A 19,273-nucleotide genomic window follows, 5' to 3' on the forward strand; every position below is an offset into this window, starting at 1 on the left:
TCACATGTTGCACATTTCCTGTCAACCAAGGACTGCACTTAAGCCCCACTTAAACACAGCTTCTCTGGTCTCATCATCTCACCACATAGACTATTTAGAGTCCTCTTCGTTTATATGTGGATCTAACTTTTTGATCTCCTTGCATTGCAACAGTGATACTGATACTCCACTGTTGTTTCTCCTCCATTGCCAAATTACCAGCACTGAATATACATTGTGTAAACTCCAATGTGTAGCTTGTGTTTTTCTCCTGAAATCTCCTGGCTAAGTGATCCCCTGTCTTACATTGTATAATAATAATAATAATAGATTTAATTTATAATGCACTTTTCATTCCGAAGAATATCTATTATTTACATGCTGTATTCCTAACATCAATAAACCCTGCTATTGTGTTAGTCTTTTATATTTGTAACTGTGTTGAGATAGTATTTGCAGTAAATACCAGTAAAGACATAGAAACCATAGTCTTTATTTTATGAAATACAGAAATATGTGGTCTCCAGTTATTTTTAAAAGTCACAAACATTAAAAATATAATTCATTTTCTGTTACAAAATATTCATAACACTTTCACAATGGTGAATCAATTATCCAAATGTTGTTGATTATAGCTCTGTAAAACATATAGGACATTGTCAAATGAGATGACAAAGCAAGCTGACAGTTAAAAAAAAATCAACAACACACTGAGGCATAATCAGCACAACAGCATTTTTACATGCTGCAAATTTAAATGTATTTGAACCCTGAAAAAGAAAAATGTTTTCCTATTTATATTTTTTATTTGCCTTTTAATAAATGTTGGCATGCAATGAAAAACAAATAAGGTCCTCCAGAAGCACCCATTTAAGTAAAGAGCAAATATTAAGTAAAGACAAAATGTGAATTACACCTATAATTCAAAATTAAAATCAGTTTGGTCAAAAAAGTGCAGTGCATTCCAGTAAAATAATTCATGGTATTTTGTTCCTTAAATGTGGTGACCAGATTGCAAGAAATGTCCCTGGTATACAATGCTCAAAAAGCTTGCACAAATAGAAGTATTTGTTTAAGTTATGACAATAAAAATTACACACACAAAAAAAACATCCCCTCGCTTTCAAACTCTCTCTCTGATAAAAATACTTGTGATGGATTAGTACATATATTTTAACACTATTTTGATAATCCATTTTAGACATACTAACTATAGGTAACTATAGGTAACTCTACATGCCAACTACCAGTCATTAGAGTATTAATATAATGTCTGCTTAATATCTGCTAACACTTTGTTTTGATGAACCACCAACAGACATCCAACATGTCTGTCTAATGGAAAAACACACACATACATGTCTGGTTCACTATCTTGGTGAATGAAAACTCTTCAGCCATTATGGTTTTTATACTTTATATTCTTTATATCTCCTTACACTAACCCTACCCCTAACTTGTGAGTTTTTTTTTTTTTTTGAAAACCAAAGAGTATCTGTGCATTGCAAGGATGCTGTCCTGATAAATCCAGCTATAATTAAATTATATATAATTTTAAATATGAATAATTGTATAATTTATCAGTTAGAGCATGAATGACGATTACATTCGTGTAAGTGCTTGCACATTTGATGATAGCAGATAAAGTTAATAAGCTTGCAGAGCAAAATGGAGGATTGATGGGAGGATGGAGAGGAAACCCTGACCAATAAGAGGACAAGTTTTTTCTCACACATGACTTGCTTTGAAATGTTGCCTTGTGAATGGGAACCGAACTAAGAAGAAAATGCAACATTGTAACAAATTAAGTCCCTCTTTAAGAACAAAGCAAACAATCTACAGGTTTAAAAAATACCCTAAATCACACCAACTTCCAGGAAATCTTTTAACCATCAAAGACAACAAATATGAGGTAGTTAATGAAAAGATTACTGTAGTAACTGTTTTAACTCAAATAAATAACTTCACAGAATACATTCAATTATACATGACACATAAGACCTGTAAAGGAATGGGTTCAACTAAATATCTAGTGTAGGTGGAGGTTACAAGGTGTTAGTCAGTCATTTGGTCTTACAGGAGGTTTACGTTTGTGAACAAAAGAGGGTCTTTTTTCTAGTTTATTAGATCTGTCCTCAATCCGTGCTGCTGAGGGCTTGGTGAGGTCTTGTTCATTAATGCTCCTACACGCTAATCGTACTAATAATCTAATGAGAGTTAGTTAACATGTAGATGCAAATTGATGAGAGCTAACATGTAGCTGCAAAGTTAATTACGTTTAATTAGTAAAAAGTCTAAAGTGGACTATGGAAATAAAGTCCAACATTTATTTCAATGCTGGTTTGATTCAGATTGTAATGTAATAGTGTTTCAGATTTTATGTTAAATGAGATAAATTTACATTCCATTTACTGTGGGTTAACCAAACAAGTCATACAGGACTCTGATTCAGCTGCCTACATTTACATAAGTAAATTTGGAGACAACCACAATTCCTAATCCATCAAAAAACAAATAACTTATTGTTCAAACAACAAGTGACTTGTGACTTTTGTTATTTAAACACTATTCGTCAAATGATTAGGTGCATGACACACTCCCAAACTCAGCCTCAGTTAAAGCTCCACCAGTCTGATTATCCCTAAACACGCTATATTAATATCCTTAACCTACATCTTGCAAATCAGGTATCGTATAGAGGACAGGAAGGGTGTCAAACCAATAACATGAAATACAGATACACGTCAGAGATACAAAGATACATAATTACATATCAACCAAATTAATTAAAATAATATTGTAAGTTACTGTCCTTTTTAATATATACTTCTATATTTCTCTAAGGAAAAGTGCATTATAATTTGACAAAAGTTACAAGAATGTATATACATTTATATAAAAACTTGGCATTCATTTAAAAATTTCCCTACTGCCTACAAAAAACACTGAAAGAAAGAAGAAAGAAAAAAACTGCAGAAAATAGACTTGGTCAGTCTGGGGTCACATGGAAAGGGGTTCAGATATTATAATTTGTCATGCTTCATGCTACGTGTGAAAGAAGTGCTGGACAGTAACCTACTATGGCTGACGGTTACCATATATCAGGGGAATTATATAAACAGAAATGTCATCCCCAGAGCCAAGCCGATCATTGTCAATTCGCCAGCCCTGGTCCCTCAGAACTCCTCTGGCTCGCATCACCAAGTCCTGGGCTGCCATTGTGTACCTGTGGTCACAACACACACTTGAAGCATAATTAAATAGACTTACATTATATATCAGTGGCAGTGGCTTATAGCGTGATATATGCTATTTACAGAGGTGGACAAAGTACACAACTTCATTACTTGAGTAAAAGTACTTACTGGTCAAATATTACTTCGTTACAAGTGAGAGTTGTTAAAACAGATTTTTACTTAAGTAAAAGTACAGAAGTATTTTTTTTTCAAAAGTACTTAAGTATCAAAAGTAAATTTTCTTTTTTATGTCAATGCATTATTTTATTATTGTTGTATAAATACACATTATGCCATCATGGTTTAAGCCAGCCAGTGATGCTTCATCTGACAATTTAAACCTTATCTAATTTAAACCTTGGCATGGTGTTATTTAAACCTTGACAGTTTAAACTAATTTAAACCTTGTATGAAAGTTACAAAGCCCTGTACAAAGCTACTGTCACTTAAGGGCCGAATGCATGGATCCTTTATATCCTATACATACGTTTATGTGAATAATCACCAAAATGAACATTTTGACATCCGTCGTCTTCCAATTTGCTATAAACTATAAATCAGTGTTCAATAAATGCTGGGAAATCATTGAACTTCACGCGACCCTACAAGAGTGATTCCTGCAAGCCTTCTGCAAAACCCAAACTCTCCAAAAATATCCTCCACTGACTTTAAAAGCTGCTGGCTTATTATATCAGAAAGAATGACTTTCGACTTTGAGGACCTCTATAGATAAAAATGTAGTGAAGTAAAAATACAATGTTTGTCTTTCAAATGTATATAGTGAAGTTAAAGTCATAGTTTTCAGAAAAAATAATACTTAAGTAAAGTAAATTTACTTAGTTACTGTCCACATCTGGCTATTTACACTGAGTGTAAATAGCAACAAAGTATTTTGTTTACACTAGTGAAAATAGCTGTATTTTCATGATTTATCAAATATTTTATGTGGTTCAGATACAATAATATTTTGAGTTTCTATTTATTAAACAAATTTCCTTCATTGTATCAACTCAAATTTTTAATTTCAATAAACTCAAAATTTTAAGGCAACCAGGTTACTTACTTTTTTAAGTTAAACCAACAAAAACCAACCAAATTTTTTTACAGTGTAGTATTAGTATTAGTATTATAAGTAGTATTATAATACTAATACTAAAATAACTGTTTTCAACAATTAGTGATTTAAAAAAGCATTTGTCTGGAATATAAAGCTTTTGCAACATTATAAATGTCTGTATTGACTTGATCAATTTAATGCATCCTTGCTGAATACATGTATTAAACCCCAAATGTATCCCATATATGGACATATTCACTGAATATGTTATTATTGTATACATTTTTATAATACACTGAGGTGCAAATCGTATATCTGGCATTATCTGCGTAAAATAAAAAAAGCATCTAACAAATATTTACACTTATTAGTATAAAGAAAATAGCACTATTTGGCATATTTCACTGCGTCATCAGAAATAAAACACATGCACAATTACCCAATATGCTCACAAAATCTTTTAATACTATTTTAATAAAGGTTGTCGAATCTCAAAACATTTTCATTGTATTAACTCAAAATTTTAATTTCAGTGAACTCAACATTTTAAGGCAACCAGGTAACTTTTTTTCTAAATATTTTTTTTACAGTGTAATAATAATAACAAGCAGCCATTACCGGGGCCAAGCAAGAATTTTGTTTCTAGCCCTTAGACTGTAAAAAATTATTTAGAAAAAAAGTTACCTGGTTGCCTTAAAATTTTGAGTTCATTGAAATTAAAATTTTGAGTTAAAACAACGAACATTTTTAAAAATTCGACAACCTTTATTAAAATATTATTAAAAGATTTTGTAAGCATATTGGGTAATTGTGTGTTTTATTTCTGATGACGCAGTGAAACATGCAAAATAGTGCTATTTTCATGATTTATCAAAATTTTTATGTGGTTCAGATACAAAAATATTTTGAGTTTCTATTTATTAAACAAATTTCCCTCATTGTATCAACTCAAATTTTTTATTTCAATAAACTCAATTTTAAGGCAACCAGGTTACTTACTTTTTTAAGTTAAACCAACAAAAAACAACAATAATTTTTTACAGTGTAGGGGTCAAAAGTTATAAGCATAAACATGAGTAAAAATTTGAACAGTTGGTGGCGCTAGAGGGATGGAGTTAGAGACACCACATTTGCTATAGTGAAAGCTCAGACTGGCATCTATCAGTGTGCCAAATTTCACAACTTTTACCATACGGTTCTATGGGCTGTCATAGACTTCTTGGCGGAAGAAGAAAAAGAAAAGGCAGAATAATAATAATAGCAATGCTAACGATTTCAAGAGGGGCTCCGCACTTTTGGTGGTTGGCCCCTAATAATATTTCTTGATTAGCAAATCGGCATATTAGAATGATTTTTGAAGGATCATGTGACACTAAAGACTGGAGTAATAATGCTGAAAATTCAGCTTTGAATCACAGAAATAAATTACATTTTAAAAATATTCAAATAGAAAAAAGTTACCTTAAATTGTGAAAATATTTCACAATAAAAGTTTTTGCTGTTTTTTGAAACAAATAAATGCAGCCTTGGTGAACAGAAGAGACTTAAAACACTTTTAAATTTTTTACCGTTCTCAAACTTTTGACTGATATTGTAAATAGGCACAAATAAAAACATAAAAACCTGTGAAGGTCATCAGGATCACAGTTTGCCAGGAATGAGGTGACAGTTTCTGCTACTTCCTCATTAGAAAGGACATCCCATAGGCCATCAGTTCCCATGACAAGCACATCATCTGCTCCATGCTCATATTGGGTCAGGTTATACACTTTCACCTGCAGAGAAAGATAAAACACTATGGTAATGTAAGGTCAACTTTATTATGTCAACGGGGCTATTGGTTTCACAGCCAGCAATAAGACACAAAATCAACAAAACACACACACATATAGGACACAAATGACTTCAATAAATAATTTACCTAGACCAATAAAAAACAACAACAATGGCAGCTTTTACAAAGTAACTTTTAAATGTATTAGTTTGACAAAATGGCAGATAAATCATGAGTAGAAGAAGCAATTAAATTTTTTTTTTGCAAGGGATGGCTGGAATCAAAATTAACTCAGCCTTCCTTTGAGTGCTAGCTTTATGCTAATTATTAAAATTAAATCAGCCCAGAACTACAAAGGAGGAGCTGGTCAATGACCTGAGAAGTGCTGGAACCACCGTTTCCAAGGTTACTTCTGGTAATAGACTAAGACGTCATGGTTTGAAATCATGCATGGCACGGAAGGTTCCACTGCTTAAACCAGCACATGTCCAGGCCCTTCTTAAATTTTTCAGTGACCATTTGGATGATCCAGAGGAGTCATGGGAGAAAGTCACGTGGTCAGATGAGACCAAAATATAACTTTTTGGTCATAATTCCATTAAATGTGTTTGGAGGAAGAAGAATGATGAGTACCATCCCAAGAACACCATCCCTACTGTGAAGCATGGGGGTGGTAGCATCATGCTTTGGGGGTGTTTTTCTGCACATAGGACAGGGTGACTGCACTGTATTAAGCAGAGGATGACCGGGGCCATGTATTGCAAGATTTTGGGGAACAACCAATTTTCCTAAGTTAGAGCTTTGAAGATGGGTCGAGGCTGGGTCTTCCAACATGACAATGACCCGAAGCACATAGCCAGGATAACCAAGGAGTGGCTCTGAAAGAAGCATATCAAGGTTCTGGCGTGGCCTAGTCTCCAGAACTAAACCCAATAGAGAATCTTTGGAGGGAGCTCAAACTCCATGTATCTCAGCGACATGTCAGAAACCTGACTGATCTGTGTGGAGGAGTGGGCCAAAATCCCTCCTGCAGTGTGTGCAAATCTGGTGAAAAACTACAGGAAATTGTAATTGCAATTGACCTCTGTAATTGCAAACACAGGCTACTGTACCAAATATTAACATTGATTTTCTCAGGTTCAAATACTTATTTGCAGCTGTATCATACAAATAAATAATTTAAAAAATCATACACTATGATTTCTGGATTTTTAAAAAAAATTACGTCTCACAGTGGCCATGCTCTAACAGCAACATAACACACTAACTAAAGTTTGAAAGATGGGATCGCGAAGATCAGCACCGTTAACAGTGTTTCAAACCTGTAAGTTGAACGTTACGTTGTGATCAAATATCACCCCAGATTTTTTAATTTGTCTTTAAACTATACAATGGCGTCATCCACCTGTAAGGACCTCCATTCTACGTAACTGGTGTGGGGAACCAATGAATTCAGTCTTATCACTGTTTAAGCAGAGAAAGTTCTCAGACATCCACTTCTTTACCTCAGAGATACTTTGAGACAGAGTAGAGATATCAACATTTACATTTACGATTTTGAATGTACATATATCTGATCAGGGGCGGTGTGGGACCCATTTTCAGCCCAGGAGCACAAGACCCCCCCACCCCCACACACTCACCCACCCACACACACACCCACATCAAACCGTGGTGGAACCTTGAAAAATTAAGTGGCAGATCTGTTCTTACTATCCTGTTATTTATTATTACATGATTCAAGAAGAAATAGGAAAGTCACAAGGCTAAAATCACAGAAATTTAATTGAAACAGATAATCAAAATAAAAACAGTGATCTGAATGTAAGTCACTTTGGATAAAAGTGTTTTCCAAATGCATAAATGTAACGTTACATATACTACTATATTTGACCGCATCATCCTCCAACGCATTTCTTTTTTTTAACCTGGCTTTTTCAGCTCCCCCGGGCAACTTTTTACTATCCATTTTATCCTTCCGTGATTAGCTTATTCTCTCCACAGCATTAAATTATGATTTTGTTTTGTTTCTCCATGGCAACGAGCTGAGTACACCAGAGAGAGAGAGAGAGAGAGAGAGAGAGAGAGAGAGAGAGAGAGAGAGAGCGCTCTGACAACAGAAAGCGGCATGTTTTTAATGCACGGTCTGATGATCATGCGCTGCTTTAAATTGAAATCTAGTGTAATTAGCTGCGCTGTTATATCAGTCACACAGTAACTATATACACATACAGAGAAAATTAAGTGAAAAGAAAAATGAAGCAGCCGAGTCTGCCGGCCCAATTTATGAGCGGACAGAGCGGCCCACCGTGAATTCTCCCGATTCTCCCGAAGGCCACTCCACCCCTGTATCTGAGTATCATCAGCATATGATTGGAAGTTAAGACCAAGCGACCTTAAAAGTTGATCAAGGGGAAATATATATAGACTAAATAGTAATGGACCAAGTATTGATCCTTGAGGAACACCTGATTTCACAACTCCGACTTCAGATCTTGAACCCCCAATACAACAAATTGTTAATGGTTAGAGATAAGACTTGAACCAGCTCAAAGCAATCTCAGAAACACCAAAAACATGCTCAAGACATGAAAGTAAAGTACAAACATCAATGGTATCGAATGCCGCACTGAGATCAAGTAGAATCAATATAGATATATTACCTGAATCTGAGGCAATTAACAAATAATTTAAAACCCTTACCCATGCTGTTTCAGCACTGTGTAACTTACGGAAGCCAGACTGAAGGGGCTCAAATAGTCTGTTAACAGTCAGGTGAGCTCTTAATTTAGAAGCCATAACTTGTTCTAAATTTTTCTAAAGAAAAGGGTCAGAATTTTTTAAGGTTGTCAAAATCAGCGTTATTTGTCTTAGGTACTGGGGGTAACAGCAGCAATTTTAAGTCCAGCTGGTACCACACCAGTATTCAGAGTCATTAACTATACTCAGTACAGCAGGACAAGAGTATACACTTAAACAAACAAGTTGGTATGGGGTCAACAACAGAAGTGGTTATTTTCATACTTGAGACAATGTTACACAGAGACTGTGAGTCCAAAGTAGGAAAGTTGGAAAGTGGAACACCAGTAAATACATAACCATTCAATGTGTTGTGTTGACACTTGTACAATGGCAATACGATTACATATGTCCTCAAACTTGCTGTTGAAGAACGGTAAAAACCTGTTGTATAGATGAGCTGAAACTCGCTTATTAGACATATTATTCCTATTTAGGAGTTTGTTTGTCGATAGAAAAAGCGGCTTTGGATTATTTTGCTGACTTGTTATCATTTATGAGAAAAAGTCTGACCTAGCAGATACAATTTGTCCCTTATAATCAACCAAACATGGTCTTTCCAGGCCTGTTTGTGGACAGTTAAGCCAGACTTAAGTATAAGGCTACGCTCAATTTTATGATGATGAGCCTTGTAAGATCTAAGTTCATCAGTGTACCAGGGAGCAATTTCATACAAATGAGACAGATCGAGACTTTAAAGGAGCAAATCTGTCCAAACCAATAGATAAGATCTAATGATCAGAGAACTCGAGAGACTTAATGGATCTCCATTTCCGATAGCTTATAGTGTGTGGAACAATTTTGTTTGTATGTAAACTCCCCCGGAAGCCCAGCTTGCATTGAAGTATGGGTCAGAGTTCTGCAGTAGATTATACTTGTACCAGATGGGGTAGCGATCACAAAGTTTAGTGTTGCAACCCATATGACTGAACAGCTGACCAAACTTGCAGGGAGGCCCAAATAAGTTATGTGCTGATTTAGGTTTAAGTCCAGCAAATAGCAGATCTTCAATTCCCGCCTTTTCCGTGGTGGCAGAGACAGTTGTTTTGGGATGTTGCTTTTATGTGGCTGACCTATTCTCAATCAGTTTTGACTTTTAACTGAACATGAGTTTTAATCACAATTACGGTAGTTAAAGCGCCGGCATTATCCACTTCTATAAAGTTCAGACTGGTAGTTAAGTTAGTAAAAAAATAGAGGGGATTAAATGTAGTTAGCCACGTTCTTGTAGAAAAAGTCTGGTTAACTTCAAAATAATTTAAGCTGGCCGTGTTAGCCTTATTTAACCCTTTAGAACCTGAAGCTAAAAAGGGGCGTTCTCACATATTTTGTTTTTTTTGACTGTAGAATTATAACAGAATGTGCTATCCTCAAGTGCAAAGTGTTATTTTTTTCAGAAGACAACTGGCTTTCAATAAATTACACTTATTTACCCTCACTGTATGTGATAAGTTTGAAAATAGAATTTAAATAGGCAAAAACGGGAATACATTTTACTGCTTTTTATTGAGAAAAAAATCAGAAACCCACTGAACGAAAGAATCTAACACTTTAAACTTGAAGAATAAACTATAATACATATATACAAGTCTTTTTGTGACACTGGGATGCAGAGTTTTCACTCAGGAGCCTTTTTCTTTACCCCACGGCCCCTCCGAGGTTGTGTTGTGGAGGGCCTGTTTGCTTTTGTATAAGCCACACTGGGAAAAAAAACAAAACAAGCTTGTATTACAAATCCACAATATATTTATGAATGTATTTTCCATTATAAATTATACATTAGTTAAAGCAAAATTGTAAAAAAACAAAATAAACACTTAAAGTTATAAATACAACCAAATAACAATGAAGTAATAATACAAAATAATTACTTACACACATGCCAACACACACATGTACACATCACACACATGAACGGATACACATGTATGTAAACACATGAAAACAGGCAAACACATGAATGCCATGCATGCAAACACATGAACACAGGCAAATACATGAATGCCATGCATGCAAACACATGAACACATGAATGACATGCATGCAAACACATTTGAACACACGCAAACACATGAATGTAGTGCATGTAAACAAATGAACGACACATGCAACGCATACGCGCATGTGTACACACACACACACACACACACACACACACATACACACACACACACACACACACACACACACACACACACACACACACACACACACACTATGATGCATGAAACAGTAGCATTTTGAACTAAAACATTGAATCTATGCCTATTTCACCGACATTTCTCACAGTTTCAGCATAGAAAAGACAAGCTTCACTTACCAATCCATGTCTAGATCAAGGATAGCAACAAATGCCTCCTCAACATCTGAATATGCAGTCTCTGGGTCTGAAGAGTCCCTCTCAGCCGCCTTCCAAGGCTCAAAGATAAACTCAATAGCCTCGTATCTTGTATGCACTGTCTTCCCCATGTTTTTGTCCTTTTTTAATTGTGTTTTGGAATCTAAAAATCCTGTAAAACTCTGCCGCGCTCCGTATCTCCGTTCTATTCGCCCCTTCCCGCTCCCCCCCGAAAGTCGCAGTGATTTGCTGATGCAAAACATGACATTACCATAATAAGCCGTATATAGGCGGAAAGCGCAGAGTGTCTTCTTTCAGGAGCAATTTAAATTATTATGATAGTGGGTTGAAGAGTTACGGTAACTTCAATACAGCTTGGTTGGCTGTGTCGTCGACGACACGTTCGGTTTTAAAGGGTTAAAAGCGTCTAGTCATTTTTGTATCCACTGAAAATTTCAAAGCAATTAATTTATTTATATGTTATGAGTCCACACTCAAGAGGTACCACCGAACCAGTGTTGGAGTTAATAAGATAATTAAGTGATGATTGAGCATTAATGATGCACACCTGCTGTTAATAAGCTGTTATCTGATGATAAAAAGCAGAATCGCTACATTTACATTACAGCATTACCACTTTCACACATTACTAACAGACTGACTTAATTTCCTCATTTCATGCATCTACATAAGCCCTTATTGAGAATTATAGATTTAGTTTATAGTTATAGTTTTTTTAATGTCACTGTTATGGTGATTAGAGTTTTCATTAGTTGGGCAGGTTGACGACTTTTTAACGTTAGTGTTTCTCTGGTTGCTGTATCTTGGTGCATATGATCATTGTGTAGTGGCTTAATTCACCAGTCTTATGACTGAGTATGAGCAATATACTATTAACCTGGTTTTATTCTAGAAGAGATCCAGCATGGTTTTAACCAGAAAAGTTGAATAAGTTTTATAACAGACTGTACACTAAGCACTTTGAACTCCTGCAAGCTTTACTTACACACAGACATCAAGAATCAGCGTATAAATCTCAACAACACTGACATGCTTCATGCCACAATGCATTCTGGGTGCACCATGCAAAACTCATCCATGGCTCCCAGAATGCATTGTGGCATGAAGCATGTCACCTTTTAAAATTAAATTTACTTGATTACTTTTAATAAATACAACCTGCTAAGTTAAATATAATTAAGTAACATTTACTTAATGTCTTCACAAATGTTACATTTATATTAAAGTACATTTTACTTGATACTGGCAAGTAATCTGTACTTGATATCACAGCAGTAAAATTTACTAAGTAAGATTGAGAGCAAATTGTTACAAAGATTTTATCAAGTAAATCCTACAAGTTGTTTTTAATCAGTGTGCAAGGACATTTTGAGACTAGACTATCTTTGCATATCAGCCAACATTTCAAGTTTAAGTTTGTCATATTTCATATGTGATATATTAGAAAATGTTGTGAAAATGTTGTAATCCACTCTTTCATCACGTCCCGACTTGATTACTGTAATGGTATCCTGTTTGGTCTGCCTAGCAAAGCTACTGACAGACTCCAGTATGTACAGAACTCTGCAGCTAGGATGCTTACTCACACAAAACTTGGTTCTCATATTACTCCAATCCTCAAAAAGCTTCATTGGCTGCCTGTTAAATCAAGGATCAAATATAAATTTCTCCTCCTGACGTAAAAGTCTCTAAATGGACTTGCACCACAGTATCTGACTGATCTACTCCATCCTTACAACCAAGCCCGGTCCCTGCGGTCCTCAGACAAGGACCTGCTTGCTGTCCCAAAGTCCAGGCTACGGACGTTTGGTGATAGAGCCTTCTGTGTTGGTGCTCCTTCACTCTGGAACAAGCTTCCTCATTCCATCCGCTCTGCATCATCTCTAGCAACCTTTAAAAAACAACTTAAAACACATCTCTTCACTGAGGCCTATGGTCCATAACTGCTTGGTTTTCTCTCCCTCCCCCCTTCCCTTCCCTTGCTGTTTGTTAAGCGTCCTTGGGTTTTGTGAAAGGCGCTATATAAATTAAAGTTATTATTATTATTATTATTATTATTTTTATGTAATTTGTAAATTCTATGTTGTGCCATTGAATATGAGAAATAGGTGGCAATGTAAGATGTTACTGGGAGAAAACTTTTATTATTTTCTGTATGGAAACATGTATATTAGTAAAATATAGTAGAATGTCATCACATAGAGATACATTTTATTCTGTATTCCTTTTATAACTATGGGTGATATACGAGAATCTAATCTAATCGACTGCGCTAACGGCTCAATTGATAATGCAAAAAGTAGAAGAGAGAGTGGGCAGCCCTGATAGGTACCACCATGCAGAGGAAATGGTTTTGACATAATATTACCCGTTAATACAAATTCTTCCAGAACTGTCCAAAGATACTCCCAAACTAAGTCGGCTGCAGATAGAATATCCATTTCAGATGCGTGGATGATGTGCAAAAGACGCCTGACATTGTGAGATGCAAGTCTGCCTTTTAAGAACCCAGATTTATCAGAATGAATCAGTTTGTTCACAGACAGCTCTAGTCTTTTAACTAATAGCTGAAAAAAGTTTTAACTCAGTTGAAATTAAAAAAATGGGTCTATAACATTCACAATTTAAAGGAGACTTGCCTTTCTTAAGCAACACAGAAATAAGTAATGTATTTTGATCACAATGAAATAAGCCAGTTCTAAGGGCATAGTTAATAGACTTTAGTGGTCCTATACTATCCATTAATAACTCCGGAGGAAAACCATCTAGACCTGGAGATTTACCTCTTTTCACTGAGAAAAGTGCATCTTTTAATTCTGTAAGAATTAAACTTCTGTTCTGTAAAAATTCTGTTTTCGCTTTGATTATAGTAAGTCACTCTCGTATGATGGATTGAGAATTCTGCTTTAGACTTTAACAGGTTATTTAATAAAAATTTTAAAGCTAAAAGGGATGCTTGTTTTTGATTGGAGAACTGCAGTTTCTGCTCTGATTCCATTAGCGGAATCTAATTTTCTAACTGTTTAATTCTGTAATTCCTGGATGCCTTCAAATGAGTAGCAAATGAGATAGATTCCCCTGATGAACCATTTGGTTGTTTCCCAGAGAATTTGGGGTGATAACACTGATCCTAGATTAATTTCTAAAAAAAATTGAGATTGACTTTCAATTGCTTCAGGAATTCTGAGTTCTGAAGTAGCGTTGTATTAAAGCCCCATCTGTGTGTACGTTTACCAGGATTCGGTGTTAATAATATATATATCATCGGGCATGATCTGAAATTACGATAGGAAGAATGTCTGTAGATGTGATTTAATTATTTAGTTGAGGTGAAACAAAAATGTAGTCAATTCTAGAATAAGTCTTTTGTCTACAGGAGAAAAAGTTGTAATTTTTCACTAAAGGCTGTTGAATGCGCCAGGCATCGACAATGTTCAAATCAGCGATAAATGTGTTAATCCCAGAAGGTACATCTAAACCAGAACAGATACTTGCAGATCTGTCTAGAGATATATCACATGTCTGGTTGAAGTCACCACCTACCACCAATAAGCACTCAGGCATGTCTAAGAACGTAGCTAAAGTTGCAAAACTGGTGTCATATTGGGTAATATATTGATGCAAAACACATTTTTAGATTATTAACACATATGATAGTGTCCAGCACTGTCTTTTCCAGATGTATTGATGGTTAGTCCTGAATTCCTATCAAACAGATGTTAATGCAACACCTTTAGTTTTCTTTGGAGCAGAAGAATAAGCTACACATTTATAAAATCTGTTCTGAACAAGTTTCTTGGATCAAAGCAATGGAAATATTTTTACGCTTAAGAAATTCTAAGCACTTTGTTCGTTTAATAGGCGAGTTTAGGCCGCGGATATTCCACAACATTATATTAAGCTGTATATTCATGATAGGGATCTCAACATCGGATATTTATAAATGTGCCTTCATAAAATTGTAATAACACAGAAACAAGAAAACGATATGAGATGCACATAACTTAAACAAAAACACCAAGGCTTTGGCGATAGAACATTTAAAGGGGTACTTTAGCGCTGGGAAGATGAATCTGTATTTAAACTAAGTCATTAATGTAGTAAAAATGTGAAATTATTTTTGAATTTGGTGCCTTCTAGACTGAGAAAAGACAGAAAATGTATTTTTGGCCTATGGGGATGAAAGACAACAATTACCAGAATGCTTCACTGCCCCGTGAGGCCATTCCCAAAGCCACCGCTAACATTCATAATAATTTATTACTTAATAATGAGAAAGAAACACAAAGAAATATCAGCAATGTTCACTTGGGTTTTGTAATTGGATGCAATGGTAATCTGAGTGAAAGTTACAATCTATAGATGAGTATTGCCAGTGCAATTTACTTGTGTATTTTACATAAAAAAAAGTGGTTCTAGTAAGTAAATATTACCTAGAAATGGCCAGAGTAAAGGTTACAAGCACTTTCTGTGTGGAAAAAGTTGCCTAACTTTTTTTTAAGTAAATGTCACTCCAATTACTGGGACTGAGTTGGAAAAGAAACTACAATTAAATACCGAACGTGTCTGTTTAATACATAGACTGTAAAAAAATATGGACGTAGTGTCAAAAATGCGTATAAATAGTACGAGTGTGCAATGTCGTGGAATGTATACGGCAAAACTCATTTTGGCGTGTCTATGGCACGCTGTTTTTCGCGTGCATATGATACGCATTTTATGGCGTATTATACATACGAACCCCCCACCCCCCCACCCTAAACCTACCCAAGCGCGTGTCATATATACGCCCCACCACCCTAAACCTACCCAAGCGCGTGTCATATATACGCTATAAAGTGCATATCATATGCACGCGAAAAACAGCGTATCATATGCACGCCAAAATGAGTTTTGGCGTATACATTCCACGACATTGCACACTCGTACTATTTATACGCATTTATGTGTGATCGAGTTGCATCACCCATAGGATTCCGATAAGCTCTGAAGTTCTGAAGCTTAAAATACGGGCAAGCTGTACGTTGCCATCATGTGAACGCGTCAGCACGTGTCACTCCCGGATAACAGAAAATGGGCAAAAGGGTACGTCTATAAACAGTGCGCAGTAGTCCGAGTAGCAGTAAAGGATGCCATCAACATGGCCGCCACGCCAAGTAATAACGTCATGACGCCCAAGCCCTATATAATGAATGAGTGTCACAGCACTGAGCACTAACGCTGCCGAAGTCAGATTACATTTAATGTCATGAGCGGATGAGCTCTCATGATGAGAGCTGAGGTAATCGCGTCCACACTCGAGGCAGTCATTCACAAGGCGTGTTCAGTCTGGCGTGTTTTCACTTCATGCCTTTGAAAGCTTAACTTACATTGCTCCACCGGCCACTCCGTTTACATGAACGCCTGCAGCTTAAAACTGAGCTGTGAGTGCAATCTCCCATACCCCATGCGCGGGTTAAAAACATGCAGAAAATAGCTCCCTCTGCTGGCTGTAGTCTTTAGCCTTTGGCCAATTCCGTTGTTGAAGTGATGCAGCGATCTGTTGAACTTCACTTTCAGGATTGCTGGATATATCAGGAACAGACGTAATATCCCCTGTCTGCTAACTTCCGTCTGACACTGTCAAACAATCTTCTCTTCAGAGCCGTTTCATTGCTGAAATTCACTTAAAAATAACTAGCTTAATAAAGCCATTAAAATGGCTGTGTTTGGAGGATCTTCAGTTGGCCCGTCTTTGCATTTCTCTTTCGTTGCCGTCTCGTCTTGGTTTATTCTTCCCGGATTTTGGGCCAGACATTTTCAGAGATACTTCAATATTAAAATAATCTGGACTAATTACTGAATTTAAGGATATTAAATAGAATTTTCGGACTTTTGAGACGGAGCTCAGTTCTAAGGGTGCATCACTCGTGCCCAGCCACCGGAAGTCTTCCAATGCTTATTTATAATAATTTTGAATGATAATTTACGTAATTATTATACCCTTAATCAATTACACATGATCATTTTAGTTAATCAATCATTATTAGGCAGTTTGTTGAAATTAATATAAATAGCCTATATAAAGTCATACAAATAAGATTTAAAGTCAATAAATAAAGCTATTTTGCTTGTGGAAAGTTTGTCCTCTTTCATAGACAGCTCTTTTCTTCTTGCTTTGTAAATTTGTTTCAATTCTTAATATTTTTCAATCATGTAATATTCAGCAGAAGAGAAGTGCATCTCAGTTCCATTGATCCGCAGCATGTGATTGGCTGTTCACTACTGATGTCACAGTGAAACTCCTGAACTCAGGATCAAAGCCCGAGTTGATAGAGAAAGCTGATGATCAGCATCATGGTACCAACAAAGCCTGAATATATTGGTTTGGTTTTGTCAACTCAAAACTAATCCTGTAACCCTGAGTTTGTTAAACTACCATCAAGGTACAGGCCCCTGGTATAGTCCCCTGGTACACAACATAACATCTAATTAACATCTAATCAGATGCTCCTAAGGGAGTTCAAAATTTTTTTTAAAAAATTTTTTAATACTAAAGTATTAAAAGTTAAATTTTGTAATACTCTCCCTTAATACTAAAGATCCAAACATTTCATATGATGTGCAAAACAGGTTAAAATAAAGGGACATTCTGCAATGGTTAAAATCACCCATAAAGTTTGGCGCATCCAACGACATCCCTTGAAGCTTTTGCACAGTTTTTATGATAATTCTGATTGGCGTATAAACATTTTCCCTCGGGTTAACATACACAAGGGTAACAAATAGCTGCATTAACTCCTTTGGTAAATAATAGCGTTGTAGGGATAGTGATAAAAGTTCAGTGTCAGGAGTAAATAATGTCTCCCTAACGACCACTATATTACACCAATTATCGTTAACAAAAAGATATAATCCTCCACCAAGTAATTTACCCAACACAGTTGGATCTCTGTCCAAACGATAGGTTTTCCAAAACTCATGAATTTCCTGGTCCGAATAAGAGTCGGACAAAGAGCATGCTTTATTATACTCCTTCAGGAACTTAACATTTTCCCGAAGCTGTAGGAGTTTGTCATGGAGGGACTGAACGTCAGCCAACATAACTGTAGGGAGAGATATATGACGGTGGCCTTGTCTCTTCAACCTCTGATGGATGCCACCCTGACTCCCCCTTTCCTCTCCCCCTTCGGCTTGGATACCCATCTGCGGTTAGTAGAATCCGACCAGATAACCTCTGCTGGAAATGCCACCAGAGGGTCCACAATACCCTCTCCAGAGTTAGTAGGAGAAACTCACAGCTATACTGTAGAGGTTCATGTAGCTCATAATACCCTCATAAAGTGTCAAAAAAACATCAGGAGAAGGAAAAAGCCTGTCATATTAAAATAAGTCATTGTTTTTAGACAAATAAATAACAAAAAACAAACAAACATGTTCTACATTACACACTAGTGATGTTAGGTTCTTGAACGAATCGTTCTTTTGAGCCAGTTCTCAGCAAGTAACCGGTCAAGCCGGTTCACTAATCAAACTGAATCGAACTTTAGTTCTGTGTTGATGACGCAAGACACAAAAGCAAGTAGTACTTCCAACTGAAAAAGAACCGATTGAGGCAGTTCAAACATCTGTCGAAGTTTGCCGAGGATTACAGAGGTGAGGGTGATTGAGTTGACGACGCAAGTCTGAGGCACGTAGAGTACTGAAAATATGCTTATTATGACTACTGTTATTAAATAATATTTTATTAAAACATGCAAAAACCATAAATTTAACTGTAATTTATTATGCATGCAGATTATTGTTAAAGGTGACCTAGAATGAAAAATGTAATTAACCTTGCCATATGAAATAATATGTATATGTAAATAATGCCATATGAGTTCAGTACATGGACATCACATACTGTGAGTCTCAAACACCATTGCCTCCTACTTCTCATGTAAATCTTGTGCATGAAAAACACCACGGAAAAATAAGTAATTCTCAACATAACGCCAACCATGATGCAATCGTTGGGGATCATTTATATGTACAACATTTTCATATTTCCAAACATGTTCATTGTCAGGCGGAACTGACGGAGCGAA

The 19,273-nt window shown here is 35.9% G+C and overlaps 1 protein-coding gene across 1 annotated transcript in view; it reads right to left on the bottom strand.

Moving 5' to 3' along the window:
* Positions 1-452: 452 nt before the first annotated feature.
* LOC137049809 (protein phosphatase 1H-like) overlaps positions 453-19,273 on the bottom strand; it is a 101,315-nt gene continuing 82,494 nt past the window's right edge. The window contains exons 9-10 of the mRNA XM_067428500.1: positions 5,896-6,047; positions 453-3,205 (exon numbers count right to left, since the gene is read on the bottom strand). Coding sequence (XP_067284601.1) covers positions 3,058-3,205; positions 5,896-6,047 — 300 coding nt within the window. The 3' untranslated portion in view covers positions 453-3,057. The remainder of the gene's footprint in view (positions 3,206-5,895; positions 6,048-19,273) is intronic.

Source organism: Pseudorasbora parva, chromosome 20 (assembly GCF_024679245.1).
Source record: "Pseudorasbora parva isolate DD20220531a chromosome 20, ASM2467924v1, whole genome shotgun sequence".
Classification (NCBI taxonomy): Eukaryota; Metazoa; Chordata; class Actinopteri; order Cypriniformes; family Gobionidae; genus Pseudorasbora; species Pseudorasbora parva.